At 39.4% G+C, this 25055-nt stretch overlaps 1 protein-coding gene across 1 annotated transcript in view; it reads right to left on the reverse strand.

The window, feature by feature from the left end:
* Positions 1-2959: 2959 nt before the first annotated feature.
* The window catches only part of INTS2 (integrator complex subunit 2), a gene marked incomplete at both ends in the record, with an annotated part of 65617 nt that continues 43521 nt past the window's right edge, over positions 2960-25055 (reverse strand). The window contains 10 exons of the mRNA XM_080713197.1: positions 2960-3129; positions 3331-3507; positions 5241-5346; positions 5490-5597; positions 6147-6398; positions 8524-8722; positions 11675-11800; positions 15734-15935; positions 20563-20727; positions 23452-23556. Of these exons, the coding sequence (XP_080569323.1) occupies positions 2960-3129; positions 3331-3507; positions 5241-5346; positions 5490-5597; positions 6147-6398; positions 8524-8722; positions 11675-11800; positions 15734-15935; positions 20563-20727; positions 23452-23556 (1610 nt within the window). The remainder of the gene's footprint in view (positions 3130-3330; positions 3508-5240; positions 5347-5489; positions 5598-6146; positions 6399-8523; positions 8723-11674; positions 11801-15733; positions 15936-20562; positions 20728-23451; positions 23557-25055) is intronic.

A 25055-nucleotide genomic window follows, 5' to 3' on the forward strand; every position in this document is an offset into this window, starting at 1 on the left:
TTCTTGAGGTCTCCTCTCCATCAACAGATAATTTCTACCTAAATTAAGGCTTTTCTGTCTTCCATCCCACTTAAAACCCATCTATTTGCCAAGTACAATTCAGTTTCAAGAGAGAGTGTTAATCGTAATTTCACCAAGTTTTATTTTGTATAACCAGCAGGGTTGCTGTCATCCCAACTATTAGGGAGGGCCACAAGATTGAGTCCTGACTGGACGCTTTGTCAACACTTTGTTTCAAAAGTCAATCACTTGAGCCAGTCATAGTGGTGTACACTTGTGATCCCAGTATTTGGGAGGCTGAGACAGGAGGATCATGGTTTGCAGACCTCAGCTACTTGGTGAGGTTCTTTGCAACTCTGACACCCTGTTTAAAAATAAAAAATAGGGCTGGGGGTATAGCTCGGAGGTAGGATGCCCCTGGGTTCCATCCCCAGTACAGCAAAAAAATAAAAAAATAATAACGGCTGGGCGTGTAGCCCAGTGGTAAAGTGCCTCTAGGTTTGATCGCCAGTACCATAAAGTTAAGTGAAAGCAAGCAAACTCAAAATTGGGTGCTGAGAATCCAGTAATGTGAACATATATAAGCAAATAAGTATATACACGTGTATATATATATGGACAAACAAGTTCAAGGAGTAATTTACTGTTACAATGGCATGGAGGATAATGTATAAAGAATAAACACTTAAAAGTTTGCTTTTACAGTTTTTTTTTTCATTAAATATCAGATCTGTTTTTGTGTTTATTGGGACTGGATATTAAAACCAGAGGCATTCTACTCTCGAGGTCTTTATTTTTTTATTTTGAAACAGGGCCTCCCTAAGTTGCTGAGGCTGGCCAGGAACATGATTCTCTTCCCAGACACACCACTGCCGGCAGCTTAAAACATCAAACCTTTTAAGTAACTGCTCCAGGGTAACTACTCTCATCTCCCTCAACTAAATTCCGGAATCAATTGACTCTAACTTCTTCTTGCCGTTTAATGTGTGTGACATAACAAAGGTATGTATGTAAACCTCGGAACAGACAATCCCTTGAATGTTGCTTTCAGGTTAACAGTAGTGGAATGAAACATACACACAAAAGTACAAGTTCATTTGATAAAGAATATGAATGTTTATAAATCAATATTCAAAATAGTTGCACACATCTGTTTTTACTTGAATAAAAAAAATCACATTGTGACAAATTTTATAACCTTAACATAAAATACATGAGTATTAACATTTACTGATATATTTACACATTTTCTTTACATCATCAAAAATTTGATGTAAGACAGCATATGTTGTTATTTTAACACAGCAGGTTTTGACCAGTCTTGGAAAATTGATCCAGGAAATGTGTACTGCACTTAACTTAAAAACATACGTCAACCTTTTCTGAACTTCTAGGGTATACCTACAATTCACACAAAATATTCCAAGGCCTCAGTTTAAAAATAAAACGGGAGCAGTTGTATTTAATCTTGAGACTACAAAACTGCCTTGTTTAAAAATATGAAATTTCTTATGGTATTCTTAAAGCATATTATTTTATTCTTCACATCAAAATTACTTAATTACATTAAGTATCTAATAAAAAGTTATAAATATTCTATCACACATGATATTATGTACTTCATGATTGGAAACAGCAACAAACTAGTGTTTGTGGAACACCCTTATGAGGTAGGGCCAGTAGCAACCCATTAAAAAAAAATGAGATGTGACTATTAGCTAGTAAAAAGACTAAAATTAAATTTATTTTCTTAAAAAACACACTTTATTAGCTTTCCCAACTTCTTTTACCAGTGAAGAGGTCTGTTCTGAGGGGGAGGGAAAGTGAGGTATATCTCAGAGAGCAAAGAGAAGTACCTTCTATAATGGATACTTAATTCTTTTAAAACAATTAAGATTTTAGGCTAATCTGAACGCATTTCCCTAATTAATGAAAGTTACTAACAAAGAATTTCAAAATCCTTCAACAACACAGTATTTGCCACATTTTAATTTTTCCTGAGGTTTAAACACATATATTTTCTTACTTGAGGATCTCAAAGGAAAATGTGAATTACATTCCTGATGACAAACCAAGAGCTCTTTAATCCAGTGGGTTTTATTGCTCTAAATTTCGCTTAATTTGATACATATTACTCCCTCTGAGAATTAGATAAGTTAAAAGCATTATAAAAATAAATTTAAAAAAATAAAATAAATGAGACTTCCTTTCAGGTTCTTCTTTGCACAAAGATGTTTCTGTAAACACTTTTAAACCAGCATCTTAAAAGTCCAAATTATTCAAGTATCTCTTTAAACATATGGCTTCATATATTAGTAAAAATTGAAGCAAATATGTGAAATTTTTAAATCTTCACTGTAATTCCCTGGAAATCATTTACAGAAGCTACTTGTCTTTTTTTTTTTTTTTTAATTAAACCTTCTTAATACTGTTTCTTGAGAACTAGAATTCCAACCTGCATTACTATTACTTACACTACAGGTCACTGAGATTTCTATTTGGTTATTTAATTCCTAATTGTTCCTGAATTTGCCCTTTCCCTCTACCCTTTTTCTCTCTCCCATTCATCTTGTCTTACTCTTTTATGAGGTCACAGTTAAATACTATCCACAAACTCATTATGATAAAAAAAATTAAAGACATGGCAGTCTTCCTTTGCTAAATATAAGGCCAAATTCCCTTTCCAGTAATGAGTTTCTTAAATGTGTTCCCAAAGGCAGGAAAAAAAACACAACTCAGCTGCTACAATATAAACAAAGTGAATCCAAAGAAGTGCCAATCAAATACAAGCAAGCATAATTCTCAGAGAGTTTTAAATTGTATTCATGTTGAACTGAGTCATTTCAGCAATTCCAAGACAGTGCCACTCTCATTCAGTTTAGAGCTGCTATGAGATGCAGATTCATGTTGGGTATACGCGGCAAACAACTTCATTTTTCTGTTGTTTAAATTCATCTTTTTAAATCCCACTAACGCTCATATTTATTATCTCAATGACTGTGTTCTCAATACAGTGACAGAGCTGCACGTCAGGATCCATGCTTGCAGTTTCCCTGGATCCGTTCTTATACAATGGATCTTTGCAGAGTCGAGACCACCCGCTGGGTTTCTCCTTTATTTGTTGAAGTCCTAAACACAGTATGAAAGGAAAACAAATTAAGGCAAGAAACACCAAAAGTAACTGGTCTCCTGGCTTAAAATATTACTAAGTAGCTGAGGCTAGCTGCAAACCTGTGATCCTCCTTGTCTTAGCCTCCCAAATACTGGGATTACAAGCAAGTATCACCACACCCGGCTTCAGATAACTCTTGAAAATGAGTTCCCACTTACGTGTAATGATTGGATCGATGTCTCTCGTCTGAGTGGCAACGTCAGAGGCACAAACTTGCCCTATTTGAATCAGCAGAGACATAATATCTTCATACAGCGGAGGAAATGCTCGACAAAAAGAGACCAAGCTTGGAAGAGTCGGCATGAAAAAAGCGTATCTCTTAGCCTGTGTTAAAACTGTTGGAAAGAAATGAAACAGAATTTTTACTTTACAGATAGAAATTCAACATACAAAGCCTATACAACAAAAAGCACCATGATCTTATGCTAGAGATACTAAGTTTTCTAAGACATTGCCCGCTCCCGCCTTCAGAGAGCTCACAATCTAGTAATTATCCAAGATATAAGGCTTTTTTGTTTTGTTTTGTTTTTTGCGGTAATAAGGATTACCCAGGGGCATTCTACTTCGAGCTACACCCCTAGCCCTACTTTTTAATTCTTATTTTTCTTTTCTTTCTTTCTTTCTTTCTTTTTTTTTTTTTTTTTTTTTGCGGGTCTGGGGATGGAACCCAGGGGAATTCAACCTCCAAGCTACACCCCTGCCCTGTTTTTATTCTTTGAAACAGGGCCTCACTAAGTTACGGAGGACCTCACTAAGTAGCTGAGGCGGTCAGTGAACTGCGATCCTTCGGTCTCAGCCTCCCAAATGCTGGGATTACAAGCAGGCACCACCACACTTTTTATTCTTTATTTTGAAACAGGGTTTCACTAAGTTGCAGAGGGCCTAAATAGCTGAGGCTGTCTGCAAACCCTCCTGTCTCAGCTTTCCAAATGCTGGGATTACAAGCATGTTCCACCACGCCCAGCTTCCAAGATAGGAGTTTTTATTATGAACAAGCACTATGACAAATTGTATGGCATGAATTAATTCTCAGAGTTTTATGCATAAAGTACTATTATGACACTCATTTTTTACATAAAAGAAAACCATTAAATACACCCTAGAGAAGTTAGGAAACACATTCCAGGTCATATAGCCAGTTGGTGGTAAAACAGTGAATTCAGGCAATATAAACTATTAACCACTACAAATAATTATGAGATAAATAAATAAAAATTAAAATAGAGCATTATGGGAATACTGGGAAAGAGTTACAGTTCGTATAGTTTCGTTTATTTTCATATCATTTTACTCTATAAATCAGAAAGTGGTTAAAATGTTAGGATATGTTTTAGAATTTAAGGAAACAACTAGAGCTTAGGAGATAGCTCAGTGGTAAGAGTGCCTGCCTAGCATGCATGAGACCCTGGGTTCAATTCCCAGCACTACCAAAAAGGGAAAAAAAAAAAAAGATTAATTTTAGAAGCCAAGTATATAGCACACACTTGTAATCCCAGTACATAGGAGGCTGAGACAGGAGAACAGGTTTGAAGACAGCCAGCCTCATCAAGCAGTAGTGAGATTCTCATCAATCTAGCAAGACCCTACTTCCAAATAAAAATAGGGGGAGGGGTATAAGCTCAGAGGTAGAATGCCCCTAGGTTTAATCTCCAGTGTCACAAAATAGGGAAAGAATATATTTATGTTTTCTTTACATATGATCACATTTTTCTGGAACTCTGTGCATTTATAATAAATTACACCTTGTTTTCCACTGATATATTCACAAAGTAGATTTTATTTTCATTTATAAGATACAGAAAGCTTCTATTTACTATAGTCTATAAACATTTATTCATAAAATGAATGCTATAACGTGTCAACCTTTTTGTCTCTTCTACACTGTAAATCACTTTTATAAATAGAATTTCAAAAGAACAATTCAAAAAATGGCAAAACTTAAATCAATAGTAACGCATACTGTATTATGTCTCATAGTAACATAAAACCTAACGCATCTCTAAATTCAGAAAATATATGTACTAATGTATGTTAGCAGTTTTGTTGTGGATGTTGATTGGCTACACACCTGTCAGCAAAGTTCCCATGACATTGACAGCTAAGCGAGCGACACTAAGTGACTTTGGTAATGCATACTGGATACACAAGTGGGAAAGCAACTGGATAGCAAATATCTATAACACAAAATCCAAATGTTACATATTTCTCAAAAAATGGTGTTTAAAATTATAAAATGTTGTATATAACTAGCAAAGAGGAGCGATCAAAATTTTCTTAATGCTCAAAAAAGTTCATTACCAAAAAAAAAGTTAATTACCTGCTTTTCAAGTTCTGGCTGTGCTATAAGCTCAGGTATAAAATCCAAACAGATGTGCATAGATGGTATACCTGCGACCGTCAGAGGCAGCAGCTCACAAGGATAACCCTATCTCAAAAGAAAGGGAAAAAGTTAAAATAGCTGCAGTGAATACAGAGAAAAACAAATGAGGGTTTAACTCCTTTCTGTAGAAGATGCTCATTATGCTACAGTGCCCCATGTGTATCTCGATTTTCTGATGCAACAGACTAAAGATAAATCATTTGAATACTATATTAGATTAAAACAAATCCATAAATTTTGGATTTTTCTCCATATTGCAAAGGACCATGATCATTTGTATGGTCTCTAATTTTTTTCTTTTTTTTTCTTTTTGGTACTGGGGATGGAACCCAGGGGCATTCTACCTCCAAGCTACATCCCCAGCCTTATTTTTTATTCTTTATTTTAAAACAGGGTCTCACTGAGTTGCAGAGGGCATCACTAGCTGAGGCTGTCCGCGAACCACGATCCTACTGTCTCAGCCTCCCAAATGCGTGCGCCACCACACCTGGCTATATGATCTCTTAATTTCTAACTGATCCATATTAAGTTAGTATTCAGAATCTCCAAGAAAAGTCAAGCTCAGCCACAAAGCATCGCTCCCTGAAAACACACCTGAAAGTGAACAAGCTTGGCAATGTTGGGATCTGCGATGTACATCTGGTGCAGCAGACAACAGATAAGGCACTGAACTTCTCGAAGGTTACACAGCAAACTGTCTTCTCCTTCCTCCATTTCCTTATGTGGAGTGCCGGTGGTGATAACACTTTGAACACTCCTGAGCAAGATGTCTGGATTGACACCTTTCGCTCTCTCCTCTTCAGTAGGTAAACAAATCTCCAAGAGAATCTGGACAGCTGCACTATCCTACAAGCAAGGCAAGGGAAGATGTTTCTGAGCAGTTAAGTTGAAACCACATCTGGTATATTTTTTCACATGAATAGAAATTATGAAGCAACTATTATAAAACACACTTTGCGTGGTTTTTTTTGTTTTTTGTTTTTGCGGGTCTGGGGATGGAACCCAGGGGCATTTGACCTCCAAGCAACACCCCCTGCCCTGTTTTTTATTCTTTACTTTGAAACAGAGTCTCACTAAGTTGCAGAGGGTCTCACTAAGTAGCTGAGGCTGGCCGCAAACTGTGATCCTCTGGTCTCAGCCTCCTGAATGCTGGGATTACAAGCGTGTGCCACCACGCCCAGTTCTTTGTGTGTTTCTTTAAACCCGGGGCATTCGACTTCCAAGCTACACCCCCTGCCCTGTTTTTTATTCTTTATTTTTAAAAAGAGTCTAAGTTGCAGAGGGCCTCACTGGGTAGCTGAGGCTATCCACGAACCGCGATCCTCCGGTCTCAGCCTCCCAAATGCTGGGATAACAAGCGTGGCCACCACGCCCAGCTTACTTCTTTCTTCTTGATCGCCTCCTTTTCCCAGAATCTAAACTTATACTACCCTCTTTTTCTCACTTAGCTGCCTATGAATTAGTTCCTCTCACGTAGTAGTTAATACTTGATGCCTAAGTCACTTCTAATAGCTCTTTTCCCTTTCAACTCAAAGACAGGCCCTTTTACAAAGGCCTTGGTTTTGCAAGGAGATTACACCTCATCAACCAGTCCATCTGCACAACTCACTCCTATTCATTCTACAAGCCCTAGGGCCATTTCAGAGAACAGTGGCCTCAGATCTCACTTATTAGAGGCCCCTACACATGAAGGAGAGCCATGATCACTATCATCAAGCAGAGAAATACAGCCAGGCGTGGTGGCACACACTTATAATCCCAGTACTTGGGAGGCTGAGACCAGAGGATTGCACAGGTTTAAAGCCAGCCTCAGCTACTTAGTGAAGCTCTCAGCAACTTAGTGAGACCCTATTTCAAAATAAAATATAAAATAGGTCAGTGGTGTAGCCCGGAGGTAGAGGGCCCTGGGATCCTTTCCAGGACCACAAAAAACAAACAAACAGAGAAAGAATACATGGCCGTTATCTCTGAAATCAGCCATTCCTTGTGGTAAAATAAAACAATTATTTGGTTTAAATGTTTTAAGAACCTGACAATTACAGAGTAAGGCTAGCCTTACTTAATAAGATATGCTGGAGCTGAGAGGTGTGGGGATTTTATTTTGTTTTGATTTTGTTTCTAGTCCCTGGAGCCATGATACTTAGACATTTTTTTTTTCCCAGTACTGAGGGTGGAACCCAGGGGCATTTTACCTCCAAGCTACACCTCCCATCCCTATTTTCTATTCTTTATTTGGAAATAGAGTCTCAATAAGTTGCAAAGGGCCTCAACAAGTAGTAGCTGAGGCTGTCCTCGAACTGTGATCCTCCTGTCTCAGCCTCCCTCATGCTGGGATTTCAAACGTGCGCCACCACACCCGGCTTAGACATGATCTTAAGAAATAAACAACCGAAGACTTTTGTTTTTACTGCTGTATCTCTGGTCCCTGGGACAATGTTTGGCAGAGGTGTCCATTAAATATTTGTAACTGTCACTTCTGAACTATTAAGGCCTTATATTTAGTTAAAATATAAATCCTATTTAAATAGCTATTAAATTTACATCATGAATATTATTCCTGGTTTCAGTAACAGAGTCCATCTAATACTCCGAACCAAAGGTAATAATATTATAATAGATTGTGTAATAAAAGGAATGTACAGAGCTGGCTGTGGTGGTGCACGCTTATAATCTCAGTGCTAGGACAGGAGAATCACAGGTTTGTGGCCAACCTCAGCTACTTAGTGAGGTCCTCCATAATGTAGACTCTGATTCAAAATAAAGAATAAAAAATTGGGCCAGAGGTGTAATTCAGAGGTATAATGTCCCTGGGTTTAATCCCTAGCAACACACACACACACACACACACACACACACACACACACACACACAGGAATGTACAACGTATCTGATGTACATAGAAGACATAATGTGCCATTTACTTAACTGATGATATCAGTGGGGAGGCCTTTGTCCTTTTTAGTAAATTTACCTGAGCAGCCAGTAGTGCATTTTTCAGCTCTTCTCTGGTCACTTCTGGGGCGTCAGTTTGTCCAACTAGCCCTACAGTATTATTCTGGGAAGGCCTGTCTTGTTCTGCTGTTTCTTTCAGATGAGCACTAAGGTAAGCCTTAGATGCAAGAAGATATCCATTCAACATGTGCAGAGTAATGTCCATCAGTGGGGGGCATCTGAACACAGAAAGAAGAAAAGAAAAATATGTGAGAAAAAATTGAAATATATTAATTAGTCAACACATGATCAATTCAGCTTAATTAGAAAACCCTGAACAGCAGAGTAGTAATTCCCAATGAAATATCCGTTTTCAAAAATCAAAGTTTAATATATATATTTCTTATTCTCTGTATTTTAAGATTATATAAATAGCACGTTTCAACCCAGTAGCTAAAATAAAATTTTCTAGAGAAAAGATCCTGATTATTTTTTGCAAAAGATGATGCTACCAGTAAATCTCTTATATAAGCCTACAAAGCAACTGTCCTCAAAGAGGCATATAGTAGCTGGGCATAATGGTGTATGCCTGTATTCCCAGTTACTCAGGAGGCTAAGTAAGAGGATCACAAGTGTGAGGCCAGCCTGAGCAATTTAGTGAAAACCCATCTCAAAACAAAATAAAGCAGCTTGGTGCAGTGGAGTGCACCTGTAATGTCAATACTTGAGAGACTTAATAAAAGAGGATCACAGGTCTATTTCAAAATAAAAATAAACCTAAGGGTATAGCTCAGAAGTAGAATGCCCATGGGTTCAATCCCCAGTACCACAGAAAGGGGTGGTGCCTAGGGATGTAGCTCAGACATGGAATGCCCCTTGATTCAATCTCTAGTACCAAAACAACAATAATAATATAAAAGTAGAGCTGGGCCGGGTGTGATGGTGCATGCTTGTAATCCCAGCATTTGGAAGGCTGAGACAGGAGGATTGCAGTTCATAGCCAGCCTCAACTACTTAGGCCCTCTGCAACATAGTGAGACCGTTTCAAAATAAAGAATAAAGAACCAGGCATGGTGTTGCACACTTGTAATCCCGGCATTTGGGAGGCTGAGACGAGAGGATTGCAGTTGGCGGCCAGCCTCAGTTACTTAAGTTAGGTCCTCCAAAACTTAGTGAGACCTTGTTTGAAAATAAAGAATAAAAAATAGGGTTAGGGATGTAGCTCAGAGGTAGAATGCCCCTGGGTTCCATCCCCAGTACCTCAAAAATTTTTTTTTGTTTTAAAAAAGAGTAAGGCTGGGAATGTAGTTCAGTGGTAGAGCACCCCTAGGTTCAATCCCTAGGGGTGTGGGGGTTGAGCAGGCATATTTTATTATTGATAAAGTGGAGAATAAAACAGATTATTCTTTCTACTCCTCTTTCATCTAATTTTTCCTTCTATATCAATCCTTTAAAATACTACTCAGGACTCATCTCTATCACACCTTTCTGGAACTTTTAACATTTACTCCACCATTCACCTGCATATGACCATATCATTCAACTTTTCATGCCTCTCTCTAATTTCCCATGCAGATGATAATCACTTAATTTTTTATTTTTTTTATTTATTTATTTACTTATTTATTTATTTTGGTGGTAATGGGGTTCCTGGAAGCCCTTCTACCTCCGGGCTATACTCCCAGACCTAGTTTTATATTTTATTTGAAAACAGAGTCTCTTAAGCTAGCGCGGCTGGCTTCGAACCTGCGTGATCCTCCTGTCTCCACCTCCCAAGCGCGGGGATTACAAGCGTGCGCCACCACACCTGGCTTATTTACTTATTTTTGGTGGTACTAGGGAGTGGAACCCAGGGGCCTTCTACCACCAGGCTATACTCCAGACCTATTTTATATTTAATTTGGAAACAGGGTCTCACGAAGTTTTTTAGAGCCTCACTAAGTATCTGATGTTATCTTCCAACCTGTGTGATCCTCCTGTCTCAACCTCCCAACCGCAGGAATTATAAGCGTGTGCCACCACACCTGGCGATAACACTTTAAAGGCAGACCCCTCAGCTGGGTGTGGTGGCGCACGCTTGTAATCCCAGCATTCAGGAGGCTGAGACCTGGAGGATCGTAGTTTGCGAACAGCCTCAGCTACTTAGTGAGGCCCTCTGCAACTCAGTGAGACCCGGTTTCAAAATAAAGAATAAAAAATAGGGCAGGGGGTGTAGCTCGGAGGTCGAATGCCCCTGGGTTCCATCCCCAAACCCACAAAATAAATAAATAAATAAATAAATAAATAAATAAATAAGGCAGACCCCTCAACTTAGATATCTTTAATAGTACTTATCATAAAAACTAGAAATTCAAATATTAACATTTTGAGTTAAATTCTGCCTTTCAAGGTAAAGCTACTTTAAGGCAATTAGAGAGGCATTAGAGGCAAATATATGATCAATGCAGCTAACATCACAATTGAGGGTGCCAAAAAGGTCGCAGTATTAAGGAATGGAACTGCTTATAACCAACCTGTTTTTCTTTCTTTTTTTTTTTAAACTCAGGGGCATTTTGCCTCTGATCTATACCCTCAGTTCTATTTATTTTTATTTAGAAACAAGGTCTCCCTACTTGCTGAGGCTGCCCTCCAACCTGTAATCCTCCTGACAAACATGTTTTTCAAAAGCCCTTTTCAAAATGCTAGTGGAAGCAGGGCATGTTGGCACACGCTTGTAATTCTAGCATTTGGGAGGCTGAGACCTGAGGATCACAGTTCGCAGACAGCCTCAGCTAATTAATGAGGCCATTCACAACTCAGTAAGACCCTGTTTCAAAACGAATAAAAAATAGGGCTGGGGGGGGGGGCCCGGTAGTAGAATGCCCCTGGGTTCCATCCCTAATACCACAAAACAACAACAACAACAACAACAAATACTAGTGGAAATAGTATTTTTCTTTTACTATTTTGATTATGACAGAAGAGTCACTACTGATGGCTAACAAAACCAAGAATGACATTTCTCTAAGACTATATTTTATAAACCACATATTCAGTATTATAATTAAGATATTTCATGAGTAAAGACAATTCAAAAAAGACAAAAAGTCTCACAAGGTCATATTGCCTACTCATCTGCAAAAATATTAATACATAAATTTAAACTTAATTTCTGCAATTTCTATAATAAAAATGAAACTCAAGGCACGTACCTGTGAACCCTCTGATCACACCTGAGGACAATGAGGGGGTCTATCATCAGGTCATTCTGAGTATACTTTTGTTGTCGTACAAACTTTATGGAAGGTTGAAGTGCATTAACTGTCATTACCCACAGCCTGATGAGAAAAGCAGTACATGGTTCAAGACAGCTAATGTTATAACTGGAATTTATAGCCATCCAGTTCTTTTTACCTTAGAAAGTTATTTCACGGGGGGGGGGGGGGGGGAGCAGAAGCCAGGCGTGGTGGCGCACGCTTGTAATCCCCGCGCTTGGGAGGCTGAGACAGAAGGATCGCACACGTTCAAAGCCAGCCTCAGCTACTGAGTGAGGCTCTCAGCAACTTAGTGAGACCCTGTTTCCAAATAAAATATAAAATAGGTCTGGAAGCATATGAGATAGAAAGCCCTGGGTTCCATCACCTAGTATCACAAAAAGTAAGTAACAAAGGAAGCAAGAACATAGAACTGGGAGAAGCTGGGCATGTTGTCACACACTTGTAATCTGAGCATTTGGGAGGCCAGACAGGAGGATCATAGTTTGTGGGCAGCCTCAGCTACTACTCAGTGAGGCCCTTGCAATTCACTGAGAACCTGTTTCAAAAAAATAAAAAATTGGGCTGGGGGTGTAGCTCGAAGGTAGAATCTGCCTGGGTTCAATCCTGTAACACACACACACACACTCAAGTCAGATTTAAAAATTTTTTTTAGAGCTGAACAGGTGTTACTGATGTAATCTATGGACCAATAGAGTTCTTTAGTCAGTACCTTCTAATTAAAGAAAAAAAAAAGCAATTCAGTGTCCTGCCAACATTGCTACACATTAGAATTGCCTAGGGAATCTTTTTTTTTTTATTTTTTTTTTATTTTTTTAAATTTTATTTTATTGGTGCACTGTATTCATACATCATAGTGGGATACAAACTTTTGTAGACATACATGCACACATCACCCAGTCAGCCCCCACCCAATCCCCACCCCATTCTCTCCCCATCCCTCCCTCCCATGCTTGGCTTAGTGGTTGACATCTAGTATTATAGCAATTTATCCAAAATTAAAAATGATAATCTCACATAACAGTTTCATTTGTCTGATACCAAGCTTTTGATGACTTAAAGATAACATTTCAATATTTCTTTTTGCTTTCTTTCTTACCAGAGAATATTTTTTTCTTTTTTTTAGGTGAAACTATCATATATTTATTTTTCAGAAAAAAATCTATCCTGATATGGAATATGGACTCTAGATACCCAAAACAATCTCAAAGCAAAAACAAAGCTAGAAGATGTATATTTTCTGATTTCAAACCATATAAAGCTACAATAATTGAAACAGTGTAGTACTGTTCTAAAGGCAGATATATAGACCATTGGAGTTAAATACAAGCCTAGAGCTAACTTCTTCCCTATATTGTCAAGTTATTTTTGACAAGGTTTCCACGAACATTTGGTGGTGGAAATAATAATCTTTTAACTAAATATTGTTGAAAAATAATAATTACATGGAAAAGAATAAAATTGGACCCTTACCTAATCCCACATACAAGTATTAACTCAAACTAGATAAAAGACCTAAATATAAATCTTAAGACTATAAACTTTTAGGAGAAAATCTGGGTCATAAAACCTCACAACATTGAAATTGGCAGTGATTTCTTGGATATGATTTCAATGGCACAGGCAACAGAAGAATATACAAACTCCCTAAAAAATAAAAGAAAATATTGTATATCCAAAGACAATGTAAACAGAGTTAAAAGTTACTAATAGAATTGGATAAAATATTTCCAAATGCTATATCTGAAGGTATATTAATATTCCAACTAGAAATCCTAAAAATTAACAACAATAAAGGCAAACAATACAATTTAGAGATAGGTAAAAGACTAACAAATAATGAATCTCCACAGATAACCAATCTTAGTTGTCTGTTGGATGGAAACTCTTGTTTCTCTGGTTCTGGTGAGTGTTACCTATTTCTTCTTTGTAGTTAATCTCTGAGTATTTTCTCTAGCGCTGGTTTTGAAGACATAAATTCCTTTAGTTTCTGTTTGTCATGGAAGCTTCTTATTTCTCCATCTAATTTGATAGAAAGTTTTGCTGGATAGGAAATTTTTGGCTGGAAGTTGTTTTCTTTCAGAGTTTGGAATATGTTACTCCAAGCCCTTCTGGCTCTCATGACTTGGTTTGGGAAGTCTGGAGTGATTCTAATTGGTTTGCCTCTGAATGTCACTTGGCCCTTTGCTTTTGTTGCCTTTAAGATTCTCTGCTTGGCTTCCACATTGGTCATTTTGACAATTATATGGCGTGGGGATCCTCTTCTCGGATCCTGTCTAAAGGGAGTTCTATAAGTTTCCTGGATCTGTGTATCAACCTCTTGCTCTATATTTGGAAAATTTTCTGCTATTACTTCCTTGAAGAGATTGTTGATCCCTTTGGTATCAGTTTCTTTTCCCTCCTCTATTCCAATTATTCTTAGGTTAGCTCTCTTAAGATGGGCCCATATTTCTTCAATGTCAGATTCCTGCTGTTGGATATCTTTTTCTAGATTAGAAACTATGCATTCATTTTTGGATTGCTCATCTTCTAAGAGCGAGATTCTGTTCTCCATGTGGTCTAATCGGTTGTTTGTGCTTTGAATTGAGGCCTTTACTTCATTAATTGCATCCTTTATCTCTTTTTGGCTCTCTCTGAGTTCTTTTCGAAGCACCTCTATTATTTCTACAGTTATTTTCCTGATTTGATCTTCTAGAAATCTCTGATTTTCTGTTTTATCAGGTTCTGATGTTGTGGGGTTGTGCACATTCATTACTTCAGTGTTATTCCTCTTTCCCATGATTTCGGAGGTTTGTGCCTTCTCTGGGTTCTTCCCTTAGGTCACTATGGCTTCACTTAAGGTGCTCTGGATCTCGAGTCTGTATTATCTCAGACCCTACTACTCCTTTACTGGGTTGTATCACAGAGTCTCCGACCCAGGGAGTCAATAGAGGCTGCTTTAGACTATGGGGGGTGCCAGGTTGCACGCTCTCCTATGGTGTGATATCTCTGCCACCACCACTCCCTCACTGGGTCAAGTCCCAGGAGGCACAATACTGGGATTTCTCCTCTGTGGCCCGCAATTTGACTCACTGTTCTTGAGTACGTAGATGTAGCTGTACTGGACTCGGTGAATTCACTGCTGCTGCCGCCGCCGGTGGCAATATGGCGCCTCTGCCACGCCCTCGGCCATGAGGCTGGCGTATTTTTTCTTCTCTGGTTTTGATTTCCACTCTGAATCGCTGCAGCGTGTGCTGAGCTCAGCCACTGGGAGCTTTAAATGCTGTCTGCGCCGAAAGATCCCGCCTGGCTGTTCCGCATCGGCTCACCTCGGCTTGCTGTAGCCGTCCGCTGAGTTCGCCGCTGCCGCCGGCAGTATGGCGCTGCTGCCGCGTCCTCGGGCGCGTGTGTCTCCTCTGTGGCCCTGAGCTCTGTTCTCAGTCCGCTTTCTCTCTGGAGCCTGGTGGTTTTTTTGTTTTTCTGGTGATGGTGTTTTCTGGCTATGAAAGGCGCTCTTTTTGTGGTAATGGAGATTGGTTGTTAGCGGGACTCTTAAGCCCCGCTTTTCTCGGTCGCCATCTTCCCGGAAGTTCCCCGGGAATCTTTAAATATATATATCAACGCCTCACTCCATCACAGACATTCTGACTTAACTGGCAGAGTTACAACCTGGGGATCAGGACTTTAAAAACCTCATCAGATAATTTTAATTAAAACTGAAAATGTCTACAATGATGTAAGATACTATAATGATTTACACCACAAATAAGTAAATTATACATAAACTCAGTTTTAAACAATTTTCTCAAATTGCAAACAGGTTTCTATTTAAGGTTTATCCTTTTCCTTAAAGACATAACAACTCTCTAATAAGCTTCAGAAAGGAATTATCATATACTCAACAAATATGGATACAAGTGGTCTTCCGAAAATCTTTTTCAACAATTAAGTATGGATTATAGTGTATCGTGACTGTTAAGCAATTCTCTATTGCATGTAACAAAACCCTGAATTTACCTTCTAGGCATCACAGTGTTGAGAAGCATCCATAATTTGTTGACGGTTTGAAGAACTCTCCGTGGAACACCTGAGTTCAACAACTGGCTCATATTGGATGTTAACACCTCTGCATACGGTATAAGCTCACTGGCAGAGAGGAGAGTCAAGTGTTCTATAATCTGCATCACTTGTGTGTGACTTACTGGGACAGCTGAAAATGCTAAAAAGAAATTTAGCAGAAAGTTTAACAAGTAGGAAATAATACTGCTCTCTTGGTTTAACTGCCAAACAAACCAAGAAAACAAAGTTGCTAAAAAATAAAAATTTCAGACTTAAGTAGTTTTGAATAATCCCAAAATAAGGACCTTCAAAAAAGTTCACCAACCATGGTGGCACATATATGTAATCCCAGCATTTGGGAGGCTGAGACAGAAGGACTGCGGTTTGCAGACAGCCTCAGCTACTATTTAGTGAGGCCCTTTGCAACTCAGTGAAACACTGTATCAAAATAAAGAATAAAATATGGGGCTGAGGTGTAGCTCTGAGGTAGGAAGCCCCTGGGTTCCATCTCCAGTACAGCAAAAAAAAAAAAAAAAAAAGTTCTTGTAAGTGCAGTTATTTCATAAAGAATAACAACAAGCTGGGCTGGGTGTGGAGGCGCACTATTGTAATCCCAGCATTTGGGAGGCTGAGACAGGAGGATCACGGTTCACAAATAGCATCAGCTACTTAGTGAGGCCCTTTGCAACTCAGTGAGACCTTGTTTCAAAATAAAGAATATAAAATAGACCCATCGTGGTGGCACATGCTTGTAATCCCCACACTTGGAAGGCTGACCAGCCGCACTGCCTAAGAGACCCTGTTTCCAAATAATAATAAAAAAAAAAAAGTATATAAAAAAAATAGGTCTGGGAGTGTAGCCTGGAGGTAGAAGCATTTCCAGGAACCCCAGTACCACCAAAAAAAAGAATATAAAATAGAGTTGGGGTATAGCTCGAAGGTAGAATGCCCCTGGGTCCCATCCCCAGTACTGAAAAAGAAAAATTAAGAATAATAAGCCAGGCATGGTGGCACATGCTTGTAATCTCAGTACTTGGAAGGCTGAGACAAGAGGATGGCACAGGTTCAAAGCCAGCCTCAGCAACTTAGTAGGCTCTCAGCAACTTAGTGAGACCTTGTTTCAAAATAAAATATAAAATAGGTCTGGAGGTATAGATCTCCAGGTCCCATCCCCAGTACCAAAAAATAAATAAATAAAAAGAACAAAAAATCTCATAAAAAAGATCATATTAGTGACTGAAAGAAAATCTCACTTTCTTGGGTATTTCAGACATACGTTTGTTTGTTGTTTGTTTGTTTGTTTGTTTGGTATATGCTACTAGGGATTAAATCCAGGAGCATTCTACTTCCAAGCCACATCCCTAACCACCCCCCCAGTTTTTTTGTGGGTCTGGGGGTGGAAGCCAGGGGCATTCGACCTCCAATCTACACCCCCTGCCCTATTTTTTTTTTTTTTTTATTCTTTATTTTGAAACCGGGTTTCACTGAGTTGCAGAGGGCCTCACTAACTAGCTGCGGCTGTCCGCGAACCACGATCCTCCTGTCTCAGCCTCCCGAATGCTGGGATTACAAGCATGCGCCACCACACCCAGCTCCCTAACCCCATTTTTATTTTTTATTTTTGAAACAAGGTCTTGCTAGGTTGCTTGTTAGTACTGAGATATTGCTGAGGCTGTCTTTGAGTTTGTCATCCTCCTGTCTTAGCCTCCTAAATTTGGGATTATAGGTGTGCACCACCATAGCCAGCTTCAGACTAATTTTATTATTATTAATTTGTTTTAGTGGTACTGTGGTTCCTGGAAACCTTTCTACTTCTGGGCTACACTCCCAGACCTATTTTTTTTAGATTTTTATTTGGAAACAGGGTCTCTTAAGCCAGCGAGGTTGGCTTTGAACCTGCGCGATCCTCCTGTCTCCGCCTCCTGTGTGAGGGGGTTACAAGCGTGCGCCACCACGCCTGGCTCAGACTAATTTTAAAAGCAGGTCAGAGTCAGGCATAGTGCCACACAACCTGTCATCCCAGCAACTCAGAAGACTGAGGCAGGAATATCACAATTTTGAGGCAAGCCTAGGTAACTTAGCAAGACCCCTGTTTCAAAATAAAAAATTAAAAGGGCTATCCGGGCATGGTGGCACACACTTGTAATCCCAGCATTCAGGAGGCTGAGACCTCCTGATCAAATCACGAGGATCATGATTCATGGACAGCCTCAGCTATTTAGTGAGGCCCCTACAACTTAGTGAGACCCTGTTTCAAAATAAAGAATAAAAAATAGGGCTGGGGGTGTAGCTCGGAGGTAGAATGCCCTGGGTTCCATCCCCAGACCTGCAAAAAGAAAAAAGAAAAAAAGGCTGTGGATGGAGCTCAGTGGTAGAGCACCAGTTCAACCTCTCATACACATACATAAGCAAGCAAGCAAGAAAATAAATGTTTAAAATTAAAAGCAGTACTTATCACACAGGTTCGAAGCCAGCCTCAGCTGGCTTAAGAGACCCTGTTTCCAAATAAAATATAAAATAGGTCTGGAAGTGTAGCCCAAAGGTAGAGGACCCCTGGGTTCCATCCCTAGTACCATAGAAGAAAGGAAGGAAGGAAGGAAGGAAGGAAGGAAGGAAGGAAGGAAGCAGTACTTATGTAGGAAAATAAGCTGAAGTACTGCTTATGGTAGTTATTAGAAGGTACAAAGTCCTTGACATTTCCTCCAGGTGGCCCCCTGATAGGGTAGAAACATCCAGTGGATTGCTATTACTAAAAAATATCTTGAACTGTGCTCTCCAATATCATAGTCACTAACAACATCTGGCTGTTAAGCATCTAAAATGTAGCTAGTCCAAATCAAGGTTGTGATTAAGCGAAAAACTTAATGTGAGCAAAAAAAAAATCTCAATAATTTTTACACTGATTACATCATTAAATAATATATTGCGTTATTTGGTTAAATAAAGCAACTATTAAAATCATTTTGCTAGCCGGGCGTGGTGGCGCACGCTTGTAATCCCCGCGCTTGGGAGGCAGAGACAGGAGGATCGCGCAGGTTCGAAGCCAGCGGCGCTGGCTTAGAAGACCCTGTTTCCAAATAAAAATGTAAAAAATAGATCTGAGAGGTAGAAGGGCTTCCAGGAACTCCAGTACTACCAAAAAAAAAAAAAAAAAAAAAAACATTTTGCTGCTTTTTCTCTCTGGCTTCCTGAGGAATGGCCCCTATCATTATACTATCTAAGTAACTATCTGGTCCAGGAAGTTCATGACCAAAGAAAACATGGTTATCGATATCCTCTACCCTAGGAAAGCCTCAGTACCCAAAGCAGAAATTCAGAAATTACAAGACCAACTAGAGGTCATGTTTGAATTTGGACTCAGAAACCATATTAGTGAAAGCAAGACAAATGGCTTTCACATAACTTACAAATCTTCAGATTAGGCAAGGAAAAATGAACCCAAATATAGACTTACAAAACATGGCCTACATGAGAAAGAAAGATCTTAAGAAGTCAGCAAAAGGAATGGAAGAATTGCAAGAAGAAAGCCAGGGGGCTGGCAAAGGCCACTGCTGGTGCTGGCGAAAGGGAGCTGAGACTCTGCAGTGACTCTGCCTTGCAGTGACTGTGCAAATTATTCAAAAGACTAATAAGCATACAAAATAAATTGTACCTATTTCTTTCTACTTTTTAGTAGGGCTTCTAGAAAATTTACACATGGAGCTCAAAATTTTTCTACTTAACAGTGCTGGTCCACAATATTATCCATCAACAGTAAGCATATTGCTTTATATCTTAGAATTTATTTCTAAAACCACACCACCTTTTTAGTGATAGAACAGAGGATATGAGGAAAAACACAAAAGGAGATAATTTTGATCTCCAGCGCTGGGGTAAAAAATTAAAAAGATACAAGCATTTCAGAAAAAAAAGCTAAAACTCCTTAAAATGTATTACTTAAGCCGGGTGTGGTGGCACACACTTGTAATCCCCATTCTTGGGAGGCTGAGACAGGAGGATCGCAAAGGTTCAAAGCCAGCCTCAGCTACTAAGTGAGGCTCTCAGCAACTTAGTGAGACCCTGTTTCCAAATAAAATATAAAATAGGTCTGGGAGTATAGCCCACAGGTAGAAAGCCCCTTGGTTCCACCCCCAATACCACCAAAAAAAAAAAAGTATTACTTAAAATATGGTCACCAAGCTGGGTGTGGTGGCACATGCTTGTAATCCCAGCATTCGGGAGGCTGAAACAGGAGGATCGCAGTTCGTGGCCAGCCTCAGCTCATTAGTGAAGCCCTCTGCAACTCAGTGAGACCCAGTTTCAAAATAAATCATAATAAAAAATAGAACTGAGGATATAGCTCAGAGGTATAAGCCCTTGGACTCAATCTCTAGTACCTCAAAAAATAAAAAATAAATAATATATAATATGGTCACCAGCCAGGTGTGGTAGCACAATTCTGTAATCCCAGTACTTGGGAAGCTGAGACAGGAGGATCACAGGTTCGAGGACACCAATTTATCAAGGCCCTCTGCAACTTAGTGAGACCATGTTTCAAAATAAAAAATAAAATAGGGCTGGGAGAATACCTCAGAGGCAAAATGCCCTGGGTTCAATTCCCAGCATCTCACACACACACACACACACACACACACACACACACACACACACACACACACACAGAAAAATAAGTAAATATGCTCACTAAAACTCATATCCTCAGGAAAATTCTGCATGATCATGATTTCCATTAACCTAGCATCTCCTTAGGCTACTAAAAGGGTAAGAAGAGAATCTATTTACGGTACCTTCTTGCAGTTGTTTAGGAGAATGGTTTTTGGCATTATTTGTCAAGAGCATTCGCCTTAACAGAGCATCAGTCCCTGTGATTTCTTCTTCACAGATCCAATCATCCACGATGCACAAATGTGGGTAGTTAGTTGCAAGGAGACGTAGTAAAGCTGAATGCAACCCTTGAAAATTAACAGCAAGTCAATTAGATTCTCCATTCTCAAAAGCCAGAGCTTTCTATCTCTTCATTTTCAGCAAACAAACAGCCCAGAGGGGAATGCCATGCTGTCAGGCAGTATTCTCCGAATGATGAGAGCATCGTTAGTATCTCCAGCATGGGATCATCTTCCTGTGCAAAGCAAGCATCTCCACTAGACGCCAGCAGCAACTCCAGAATGGAGCCTGGGAACCTGCATGTGAAGGTGCACACCACCAGTGAAGAACATCTGAGCCAGGAGTGGTGACGCACGCTTGTAATCCTCGCACTTGGGAGGTGGAGACAGGAGGATCACACTGGTTTGAAGTCAGTCTGTCTGGCTTAAGAAACCCTGTTTCCAAATAAAAAGTATAAAATAGGTCTGGGAGTGTAGCCCGGAAGTAGAAGGGTTTCCAAGAACCCCAGTACCACCAAAAAAAAAAAAAAAAAAAAAAACATCTGAACAAAGCTGGGCGTGGTGATGCTGCTTAGAATCCCAGCATTTGGGAAGCGGATACCCAACAACCTCAGCTACTTAGCAAGGCTACCCTTTGTAACTCAGTGAGATCCTGTTTCAAAAAAACAAAAAGACTAAAAATTAGGGCTGGGAGTGTAGCTCAGAGGTACAATGCCCCTGGGTTTCATCTCCAATACTGGAAAAAAAAAAAAATCTAAACAGTGGTTAGAGCCAGAGAAATCTGCTTAAATAAAAATCCCTAAGTCATCTGATACAGTAAGTTAGGAACAGAATGTCAGAGTTCTCAAGCTTCCTTCTATCTCAACCCAACATAAGAAAAAGTTGTTTGACACAGCAATGGATCAAGAGTTGAGAGCTAGGTGGAGATGAAGGCAGGGAAGATGATATAAACTCTGAAAAAGGCTAAGAAATTCCAACAGGCTTCAACTCCACTAAGAACCACTGCTATAAATGGGTAAAATTAAAGTTGCCTTCTTTGAATACCTAACAATGGCAGTTTAATAAAACTTTCCTTTTCCTCCCAAATGCTGGGATGACAAGTGTATGCCACCACGTCCGGCTATTTCACACTCTTTTCAATAAAACATGTTAAAGGTGGACCCAGTGGCACAAGCCTAATCCCAGTACCTAGGAGACTAAAATAGGAGAATTTCAGGTTCTAGGCCAGAACCAGCAATTTATCTCAGGAATATACCCTGTTTTAAAAAAAAAAATAAAAAGACCTGAGGAGGAGGTAGCTCAGATGTAAAATATGCCTGGATTCAATCCTAATTACCAAAAAATAAATAAGACAGGTGTAGTGGTACACACCTATAATCCCAGTACTTGGAAAACTGAGACAGGAGGATCATAGACTCAAGGGCAGCCTCATTGATTTAGCCAGAAAAAAAAATAAAATTGGGCTGAGATGTAATTGGAAGTAGAATGCCCCTAGGTTTAGAATCCAGTACTAAAATAAATAAATAAAATGTTTAATTGCCAAATACTTCCAAATATAGTACCACTGCTTTGAAGATAAATTATAAAAAGATATAAGTAAATATGTACAGATATCTGTTTAAGGATGACCAATATAGGCTTGTTTCTTCTTGAAGTAAATCACAACAAAAGAAAAAAATTACAATGTGCAAGAAAAAAAATTCCACAAACATAAAAAGTGTCTAAAAAACTGAGCATGGTAGTGCATGCCTGTAATCCCAGTACTTGAGAGGCTGAGACAGGAGGCTCAAGACTAGCCAGAGCAATATAAAAATGACTCTCAGCAACTCTGTGAGATCCTGTCTCAAAATTAAAAAAAAAAAAGGGGCTGGGAATGTAGTTCAAAGATAGAGTGCCCCTGGGTTCACTCCCCAGTACCACAAAAAGAAAAAAAAAATCTAATTTCTAAAAACACTACATTTCTACTTGACAATATGTAAAGTTAAATTATTATACACAAATTAACATGCTATGGAATATTATGAAACAATTACAAACAGTAAAGGTAAAGTAGAACTACATATATTGCTATGAGAAGATGTCCAAGGCTCCAAGGGGAGGAAAATCCTCAGAAGAGGCAGAATATAATATCATTCATAAATTTAAAAAACTATTTCTACTGGGAGTGGCGGCGCACTCTTGTAATCCCAGCGTTCAGGAGGCTGAGACCGGAGGATCTGGGTTTGCAGACAGCCTCAGCTACTTAGCAAGGCCCTTTGCAACTCAGTGAACACTGTTTCAAAAATAAAAAGACTAAAAAAAATAGGCCTGGGGGTGTATATTGGAGGTACAGTGTCCCTGGGTTCTGTCCCCAGTACTTGGGGGGGGGGGCTTTGTGTATCAACCATGGTGTACATGGTGTAAAAGCATATGCATTCAGTAGTAACTGTACTTTGAATATTTGATAAGACCCTCTCATGACGCTGGTGGCAGTAGGGAGCACCTCCCAGTCAGCATACGATCACTAGAGAAAACAACCAGTGAATTCTAGTGACTCAGGGCTACACTCCCAGACCTATTTTATACTTTATTTGGAAACAGGGTCTCTTAAGCCAGAGAGAGACTGGCTTCAAACCAGCTCGATTCTCCTGTCTCCGCCTCCCATGCACGGGGATTACAAGCGTGCGCCACCACACCCGGCTCGAATTGCTTGAATTTTTAACACTGAGCACCTATTACACACACCTGATGGTATAAACAGTAATATGTTTCTTAACATTAAACTTCAGAAGAAAAATCAAAATGAAGAAATACCTCCCAACTCCTGCTGCAGACCTTGAGCCTGTCGAATAAGGAATTTGATAGGAATCTGATCCATTAAAGAAGAAGAATATGATTTGGGTTTTCTCTGCATGGCAGCTGTCAGTCAAAGATAAAAAGTGTAAAATAGTCAGAATCAACAGAAATCTTAACCTCCAACCTAAATGCGAACAAGAACAATGTTAAATTCTTTTAATTCTCTTAACCTGTGACTACAGTGCAGAAAAGATGAAGACTCACTACTAAAATAGTGAATACACAGGAAAGAAAAGAATTTATCTAAGGGCAAGATCCGGGGCTGAGGAAGTAGCTCAAAGGTAGAGTGCCCTTGGGTTCAATCCCCAGTACTGCAAAAAATAACAAATAAATAAATAAAGCAAAAATTATTCCATATTTCTAGATGAGAAGACAATAATGCAAAGACATAAATTTGCCCCCAAATTAATCTATAAATTTAAAATAATTTTGATCAAAATCCCAAAATAATTTAAGTACTAGAAATTAAAACCAGGGCCTCCTGCATACTAGGCAAGAGCTCTACCACTGAGCTATATCCTCAAATTTTAGTTTGAGACAGGGTCTCACAAAATTGTTCAGGCTGGCCTCAAACTAGTGATCCTCCCACCTCACCTTCCTGGGCAGGTCGGATTATAAGTATGCACCACCACACCTAGCTCCTCAATATAATTTTCTGTTACAGAACATGAAAAAGGCTGGGCGTGGTGGCGCACGCTTGTAATCCCTGCACTTGGGAGGCTGAGGCAGGAGGATCGCACAGGTTCAAAGCCAGCCTCAGCTACTTAGTAAGGCTCTCAGCAACTTAGTGAGACCCTGTTTCCAAATAAAATTAAAAAATAGGTCTGGGAGTATAGCCCGGAGGTAGAAAGCCTCTGGGTTCCACCGCCAGTACCACAAAGAAAAAAAAAAAAAAAAAAAAAGAACATGAAAAAGTATTCTAAAATTCACATGAGAGAATAAATATGTGAGAATAGAAATTTTAAAGAATAGCATCGGTAAAGGAAAAGAAAATATCACACATATAAAAGGAAGATCTAGAGCCGGGCATGGTGGCGCACGCTTGTAATCCCAGCATCCAGGAGGCTGAGACCTGAGGATTGAGGTTCTCAGACAGCCTCAGCTACTTAGTGAGGCCCTCTGCAACTCAGTGAGACCCTGTTTCAAAATAAAGAATAAAAAATTGGGCAGGGGGTATAGCTCGGAGGTCAAATGCCTCTGGGTTCCATCCCCAGACCCGCCAAAAAAAAAAAAAAAAAAAAAAAGATCTCCACCAGGCTCAGTGGCACGTGCCTGTAATCCCAGTACTTGGGAAGCTGAGACAAAAGGATCCCAGGTTCACAGCCAGCCTCAGCAATTTAGTGATGTTCATGGTGAGATCTACGACAACTTAGTGAGACCCTGCTTCCAATGAAAATAGGGCTGGGGGTATAGCTAAGAGGTAAAATGTTGTTAAATTCAATCTCTAGTATGACAAAAATGAAATAAAGCAAAATAAAACAAAGCAAAATAAAATAGGGCTGGGAGTGTGATTCAGAGGTAGAATTCCCTTGAGTTTCAATCCCCATTACCAGGACATAAAG

Source organism: Muscardinus avellanarius (genome assembly GCF_963383645.1).
Source record: "Muscardinus avellanarius genome assembly, chromosome: 16".
NCBI classification, from domain to species: Eukaryota; Metazoa; Chordata; class Mammalia; order Rodentia; family Gliridae; genus Muscardinus; species Muscardinus avellanarius.